The sequence below is a fragment of the Oncorhynchus clarkii genome, chromosome 32, assembly GCF_045791955.1.
Source record: "Oncorhynchus clarkii lewisi isolate Uvic-CL-2024 chromosome 32, UVic_Ocla_1.0, whole genome shotgun sequence".
Taxonomy (NCBI): Eukaryota; Metazoa; Chordata; class Actinopteri; order Salmoniformes; family Salmonidae; genus Oncorhynchus; species Oncorhynchus clarkii.
In genome coordinates this window covers 6116299-6124593 of record NC_092178.1, presented here as the reverse complement: position 1 = coordinate 6124593, position 8295 = coordinate 6116299, and the positions used below count along the sequence as shown (strand labels likewise).

The 8295-nt window shown below is 40.1% G+C and overlaps 1 protein-coding gene across 3 annotated transcripts in view; it reads left to right on the top strand.

The window, feature by feature from the left end:
• Positions 1–977: 977 nt before the first annotated feature.
• Positions 978–8295, top strand: part of LOC139392445 (transmembrane protein 54-like) — a 17427-nt gene continuing 10109 nt past the window's right edge. The window contains exons 1-4 of one of the 3 annotated variants that reach the window (XM_071140438.1): positions 978–1172; positions 4403–4599; positions 5368–5427; positions 8289–8295. The exon at positions 8289–8295 is cut by the window's right edge and continues 185 nt beyond it. In XM_071140438.1, coding sequence (XP_070996539.1) covers positions 1160–1172; positions 4403–4599; positions 5368–5427; positions 8289–8295 — 277 coding nt within the window. In that variant the 5' untranslated portion in view covers positions 978–1159. The remainder of the gene's footprint in view (positions 1173–4402; positions 4600–5367; positions 5428–8288) is intronic. The other 2 variants (XR_011629671.1, XR_011629672.1) reach the window with 2 other exon arrangements.

Sequence of the window (8295 nt, the reverse complement as noted above, 5' to 3'; positions counted from 1 at the left end):
CTCTAGACCAGAGGTGGGCAAACTTTTTGGCTCGAGGGCCACATCGGGATTCTGAAATTCAACGGAGGGATTCAAGTCCATATTAGGGCAAGAACAGATCAAATAAGCAAAGAGAAATGACAGTACATCATTGTCTTAAAGTAATGATGTACTGTCATCTCACTTTGCTTATTTGAGCTGTTCTTGCCCCCCCCCCCCCCCCCCACACCTTGTTTCAACACAACTGATTGGCTCAAACTTAAGAAGGATAGAAATTCCACCATTTTTTTTTTTAAAGGCACACCTCATTTAAATCCATTACAAGCTGGTGGAGAGAATGCTGTCATCAAGGCAAAGGGTGGCTACTTTGAAGAATCTCAAATATAAAATATATTTTGATTTGTTTTAACACTTTTTGGGTTACTACATGATTCCATATGTGTTGTTTCATAGTTTTAATGTTTTCACAATTTTTCCACAATGTAGAAAATAGTAAAAATAAAGAAAAACCCTTGAATGAGTAGGTGTTCTAAAACGTTTGACCAGTAGCGTATATATATATATATATATATTTATATATATCGCTGTATACAGTATATATATATATATACCACCACCCAAAAGAGCACATGCTTAGTGACAAGGCAAAGGGGTGGGTGCTAAGGACACAGCTAAACCCTATCTGAAACTTAACGTTGGCCTGGCTGTGTTATATTTGCTTATTTGATTGGTCTATCTCTCCACCTAGTGGCGACAAAGTACCATCATATCCTTCCCTTTTAATAATAACTTATTTTTTTGTGAGGGGGGGGGGGAAATAACTTTATTTGAAATATTTCAAAACGGTATTTTGACTATAGTTTGTGTTATTTGTTTCTGTGTGTATTATGATTGGATTCATGTTGTTTTAAAACTAAGTAGAAAATCACAGCAAGTCACGTGTGTCACGTTTAAATTCCAGGAGGACCCGCCTATTTTTTGGTTTATTTTTTATATATGTGTACTTGTGCGGTCGCTTCGGGGACGGACTGACGGGGATCGTTCACCACGAGGAGGGAAAGAGAAAACACATAAAATCATCAGATAAAATCTATTAGATTTTCAAAATAACACAACATCTGGACAGATGATGACCTAAACCGGGTGGGGGGGGGGGGGGGGGGGATTCAAATCACCAACAATGGCCAATACAGGTGAATATTGGACTTTAGTTCATAATCCTGTTTATCCTTTGACAATTGACAATGAGTGCTACAGTATTCTGATAGACAGGATACATCAGAAAGTGAGTTCTTCAGTTCAGCCCACTGAGCCATCTTGTTTCTGTTGGAACTGTTTTGACTGAAGGAATGGGCTGCATGCAGTAGGGTTAAAGTCACTGTTAGATTGATCTTTATAAACCCATCTGAACCTGGTGGCCCAGAAGTTGCATTGGAAACGTGTCCTCTGACACATTGTGGTAAACTGAAAGAGAATAGACATTACACTGTGAATGTTTCGCGGTTACAATTCCCTTAGTCAACACATGCTTTATGACCAACATCTAATATGTCATACTGACTGAAGGGCTTTTTTTAAGGACCAGAATACTACATCCGTTCTAGTCTATGTATCCATCACCTGACAGGTCAGGAGGTCAAGATTTTACAATTAGAACCTTGGTCGGTGGACTGTACCAACATATGTGGAGGAATGGGGGGGAATGTGGATGTTGTGAAACAACTTTGTGGTTGTGTGAAGGGGGTGGACACCCCTATGGTATAGAGAGGTGATGGAGATGCCTAACCTTAAATGTATAAACATCTACACTTCAATAAGTACCCTGTTAAAGAAAGTGGCGAAATGGGTTGGTTAATTTTCAATTAATTTTCATTTAAAAAAAAATGATAGACAGTGAAAACTGAGTAGAAAATGTTTAAGACTCACTGTACCTGTAATAGTACATAAAATAAAGCAAAGTACATATTCTAAATACAACATCGAGCTGTCACTAAGCTTACATTATGATCACTAAGCTTACATTATGATCACTAAGCTTACATTATGATCACTAGGCTAACATTATGATCACTAGGCTTACATTATGATCACTAAGCTTACATTATGATCACTAGGCTTACATTATGATCACTAAGCTTACATTATGATCACTAGGCTTACATTATGATCACTAAGCTTACATTATGATCACTAGGCTTACATTATGATGCATCAGTTTCATAGTGTTAAGGCGGCAGGGTAGCCTGGTGGTTAGAGTGTTGGACTAGTAACCGGAAGGTTGCAAGTTCAAACCCCTGAGCTGACAAGGTACACATCTGTTGTTCTGCCCCTGAACAAGGCAGTGAAAATAAGAATTTGTTCTTAACTGACTTGCCTGGTTAAATAAAGGTAAAAAAGATCAGTGTTGAGCCTATACGTTCTCTGATTTTAGATGTCTATTATTCCACACTGTCTAGATGTCTGATTTTAGATGTCTGTTATTCCACACTGTCTAGATGTCTGATTTTAGATGTCTGTTATTCCACACTGTATAGATGTTGTCTGATTTTAGATGTCTGTTATTCCACGCTGTCTAGATGGTGTGTGATTTTAGATGTCTGTTATTCCACGCTGTCTAGATGTTGTCTGATTTTAGATGTCTGTTATTCCACACTGTCTAGATGTTGTCTGATTTTAGATGTCTGTTATTCCACACTGTCTAGATGTCTGATTTTAGATGTCTGTTATTCCACACTGTCTAGATGTCTGATTTTAGATGTCTGTTATACCACGCTGTCTAGATGTCTGATTTTAGATGTCTGTTATTCCACACTGTCTAGATGTCTGATTTTAGATGTCTGTTATTCCACACTGTCTAGATGTTGTCTGATTTTAGATGTCTGTTATTCCACGCTGTCTAGATGGTGTGTGATTTTAGATGTCTGTTATTCCACGCTGTCTAGATGGTGTGTGATTTTAGATGTCTGTTATTCCACGCTGTCTAGATGTTGTCTGATTTTAGATGTCTGTTATTCCACACTGTCTAGATGTTGTCTGATTTTAGATGTCTGTTATTCCACACTGTCTAGATGTCTGATTTTATATGTCTGTTATTCCACACTGTCTAGATGTCTGATTTTAGATGTCTGTTATACCACGCTGTCTAGATGTCTGATTTTAGATGTCTGTTATTCCACGCTGTCTAGATGTCTGATTTTAGATGTCTGTTATGCCACGCTGTCTAGATGTCTGATTTTAGATGTTTGTTATTCCACACTGTCTAGATGTCTGATTTTAGATGTCTATTATTCCACGCTGTCTGGATGTTGTCTGATTTTAGATGTCTGTTATTCCACGCTGTCTAGATGTTGTGTGATTTTAGATGTCTGTTATACCACGCTGTCTAGATGTCTGATTTTAGATGTCTGTTATTCCACACTGTCTAGATGTTGTCTGATTTTAGATGTCTGTTATTCCACACTGTCTAGATGTTGTCTGATTTTAGATGTCTGTTATTCCACACTGTCTAGATGTCTGATTTTAGATGTCTGTTATGCCACGCTGTCTAGATGTCTGATTTTAGATGTCTGTTATTCCACACTGTCTAGATGTTGTCTGATTTTAGATGTCTGTTATACCACGCTGTCTAGATGGTGTGTGATTTTAGATGGCATGTCTCTGTTATAGCACAATGTTTACCCAACATCATACATGAACTGGGTTCAAATAATATTTTACATCTTTCAAATAATTTAAGTGTTTGCTTTAGAATGGAAAGGCCTGTCGGCAAATTTTGCACTTTTGGGACTGTTTTATTAGTCCATTGCATATGGCAAGCTCAATCAAGCACATCCAAACGTCAATAAGTACCCTGTTAAATAAAGAGGTGAAATAAGTTTGCACTTTTGGGACTGTTCTATTAGTCCATTGCAAATGGCAAGCTCAATCAAATATTTGAAATTATTTAAAATAATATTTGAACCCAAGTCAGCTTTTCATACATGTGAAGCTCCTTGATGCAAAATAATGTACTGTAGAGAGGCTCTGTTTGGATAGAACCAGAGACAGTACTAGACCTTAGAGATGTGTGTGTGTGTTCAGCAGGTAATCATTGATGCCTGTGACATCTCCAGTGTGGTTTTAACCCTGGGACTGTGTGGAGCAGATCAATAGTAAATGGACCCTGAACATGGACTTGATGATACTGTCTCCTCACTTCTCTCTCTTCCTCCTTATGATGTTTACATTCTCTCCTGTATCTATGTCCTCTCTCTCTCTCTCTCTCTTTCTCTCTCTTGCGCTCTCTCTCTCTCGCACTCTCTCTTTCTCTTGCTCTCTCTGTTTCTCTCTCTGTCTCTGTCTCTATGTGTCTCTCTCTCTGTCTCTCAATCTCTCTTTCTCTTTCTTTCTCTCTCCTCTGCCTCCCCCCCCCCCCTCTCTATAGGTAGGTGCTGCGCCAGTCTGGAGCAGCCCAAGGCCCTGATGAAGATGGGCCTGAGTATGGTGCTTGTAGGACACGTCAACTTCCTACTGGGGGCGCTAGTCCACGGGGCTGTGCTGCGACACATCAACCTGAACACACGAGCCCACACCATGGCGTACTCCATATCTAATATAATGGCACTCACTACTGGACTAGTGGTGAGACTGATATCTAATGTGGTACTACTAGACTAGTGGTGAGACTGACATCTAATGTGGTACTACTAGACTAGTGGTGAGACTGATATCTAATGTGGTACTACTAGACTAGTGGTGGGACTGACATCTAATGTAGTGGAGTAGTTATCACAGTCTCTCCATCACAATAAACTTACATTGGGTGATTTTCTGAGTGTGTTGTCTCATCCAGCTGAAATATGTCCCTGTAGGGTGTTGTCTCATCCAGCTGAAATATGTCCCTGCAGGGTGTTGTCTCATCCAGCTGAAATATGTCCCTGCAGGGTGTTGTCTCGTCCAGCTGAAATATGTCCCTGCAGGGTGTTGTCTCATCCAGCTGAAATATGTCCCTGCAGGGTGTTGTAGTAATGCTGACCATCACCCTGTCTAATAACTATCTCTGTAATATATCCCTGTAGGAATGCTGACCATCACCCTGTCTAATAACTATCTCTGTAATATATCCCTGTAGGAATGCTGACCATCACCCTGTCTAATAACTATCTCTGTAATATATCCCTGTAGGAATGCTGACCATCACCCTGTCTAATAACTATCTCTGTAATATATCCCTGTAGGAATGCTGACCATCATCCTGTCTAATAACTATCTCTGTAATATGTCCCTGTAGGAATGCTGACCATCATCCTGTCTAATAACTATCTCTGTAATATATCCCTGTAGGGTGTTGTTGTAGGAATGCTGGCCATCATCCTGTCTAATAACTATCTCTGTAATGTGTCCCTGTAGGGTGTTGTTGTAGGAATGCTGGCCATCCTGCTGTCTAAAAACAAGAAGAGCAGAGTGCTGGTGAGTTACTGATGTTTCCTTATGTGTCCTTCTACTCACTGTCGGGTGATGTTACTGATGTTTACTCAATATAATACAGTTGAAGTCGGAAGTTTACATACACTTTAGCCAACTACATTTAATCTAAGTTTTTCACAAATCCTGACATTTATAATCATAGTAAAATTTCCCTGTTTTAGGTCAGTTAGGATCACCACTTTATTTTAAGAATGTGAAATGTCAGAATAATAGTAGAGAGAATGATTTATTTCAGATTTTATTTATTTCGTCACATTACCAGTGGGTCGGAAGTTTACATACACTCATTTAGTATTTGGTAGCATTGCCTTTAAATTGTTTAACTTGGGTCAAACTGTTTTGGGTAGCCTTCCACAAGCTTCCAACAATAAGTTTGGTGATTTTTGGCCCATTTCTCCTGACAGAACTGGTGTAACTAAGTCAGGTTTGTAGGACTCCTTTTTCAGTTCTGCCCAAAGATTTTCTATAGGATTGAGGTCAGGGCTTTGTGATGGCCACTCCAATACCTTGGCTTTGTTGTCCTTAAGTAATTTTGCAACAACTTTGGAAGTATGCTTGGGGTCATTGTCCATTTGGAAGATCCATTTGCAACCAAGCTTTAACTTCCTGACTGATGTCTTGAGATGTTGCTTCAATATATCCACGTAATTTTCCTCCTCATGATGCCATCTATTTTGTGAAGTGCACCAGTCCCTCCTGCAGCAAAGCACCCCCACAACATGATGCTGCTACCCCTGTGTTTCACGTTTGGGATGGTGTTCTTCGGCTTGCAAGCATCCCCCTTTTCCCTCCAAACATAACGATGGTCATTATGGCCAAACAGTTCTTTTTTTTGTTTTAATCAGACCAGAGGACATTTGTCCAAAAAGTATGATCTTTGTCCCCATGTGCAGTTGCAAACCGTAGTCTGGCTTTTTTTATGGCGGTTTTGGAGCAGTGGCTTCTTCCTTGCTGAGCGGCCTTTCAGGCTATGTCGATACAGGACTCGTTTTACTGTGGATATAGATACTTTTGTACCTGTTTCCTCCAGCATCTTCACAAGGTCCTTTGCTGTTGTTCTGGGATTGATTTGCACTTTTCGCACCAAAGTACGTTCATCTCTAGGAGACAGAACGCGTCTCCTTCCTGAGCGGGATGATGCGTGTTTAAACTTGTGTACTATTGTTTGTACAGAACCTGGAACCTTCAGGCGTTTAAAAATTGCTCCCAAGGATGAACCAGACTTGTGGAGGTCTACACATTTTTTTTAGGTCTTGGCTAATTTCTTTTGATTGTACCATGATGTCAAGCAATGAGGCACTGAGTTTGAAGGTAGTCCTTGAAATACATGCACAGCTACACCTCCAATTGACTCAAATGATGTCAACCAGCCTATAAGAAGCTTCTAATGCCATGACATAATTTTCTGGAATTTTCCAAGCTGTTTAAAGGCACAGTCAACTGTTTTTGAAGGTAGGCCTTGAAAGGCATCCACAGGTACACCTCCAATTGACTAAAATTATGTCAATTAGCCTATCAGAAGCTTCTAAAGTCATAACATAATTTTCAGAAATTTTCCAAACTGTTTAAAGGCACAGTCAACTTAGTGTATGTCAACTTCTGACCCACTGCAATTGTGATACAGTATATTATAAGTGAAATCATCTTGTCTGTAAACAATTGTTGGAAAATGTTTGTGTGTCATGCACACATCCCTCTGGGAGAATCCCTGTTTCCTCTCTGTGCAGATGAAAGAGTACTGACTGTTTTTGTGCCACTGGAGCTCAATTCTCTCTCTCTCTCTCTGTCTCTCTCTCTCTCTCTCTGTCTCTCTCTCTGTCTCTCTCTCTCTCTCTCTCTCTCTCTCTCTCTCTCTCTCTCTCTCTCTCTCTCTGTCTCTCTCTCTCTCTCTGTCTCTCTCTCTCTCTCTCTCTCTCTCCCTCTCTCTCTCTGTCTCTCTCTCTCACACACACTCTGTCTCTCACACACACTCTGTCTCTCTGTCTCTCTCTCTCTCTGTCTCTCTCTCTCACACACACACACTATGTCTCTCTGTCTCTCTCTCCCTGTCTTTCTCTCTCACTCTCTCTCACACACACACTCTGTCTCTCTCTCTCTCACTCTCTCACACACACACACACTCTGTCTCTCTCTCTCTCTCTCACACACACACTCTGTCTCAATTCAATTCAATTCAATTCAATTCAAGGGCTTTATTGGCATGGGAAACATGTGTTAACATTGCCAAAGCAAGTGAGGTAGATAATATATGAAGTGAATATATAAAGTGAAATAAACAATACAAATGAACAGTAAACATTACACATACAGAAGTTTCAAAACAATAAAGACATTACAAATGTCATATTATATATATACAGTGTTTTAACAATGTACAAATGGTTAAAGGACACAAGTTAAAATAAATAAGCATAAATATGGGTTGTATTTACAATGGTGTGTGTTCTTCACTGGTTGCCCTTTTCTCGTGGCAACAGGTCACAAATCTTGCTGCTGTGATGGCACACTGTGGAATTTCACCCAGTAGATATGGGAGTTTATCAAAATTGGATTTGTCTCTCTGTCTCTCTGTCTCTCTCTGTCTCTCTCTCACACACACACTCTGTCTCTCTCTCACTCTCTATGTCTCTCTCTCTTTCTCTCTCTCTCTCTGTCTCTCTCTCTCTCTCTCTCTCTCTCCCTCTCTCTGTCTCTGTCTCTCTCTGTCTCTCTCTCACTCTCTATGTCTCTCTCTCTCACTCTCTCTCTCACACACACACTCTGTCTCTCTCTCACTCTCTATGTCTCTCTCTCTCTCTCTCTCTCTCTCTCTCTCTCTCTCTCTCTCTCTCTCTCTCTCTCAGACATGGT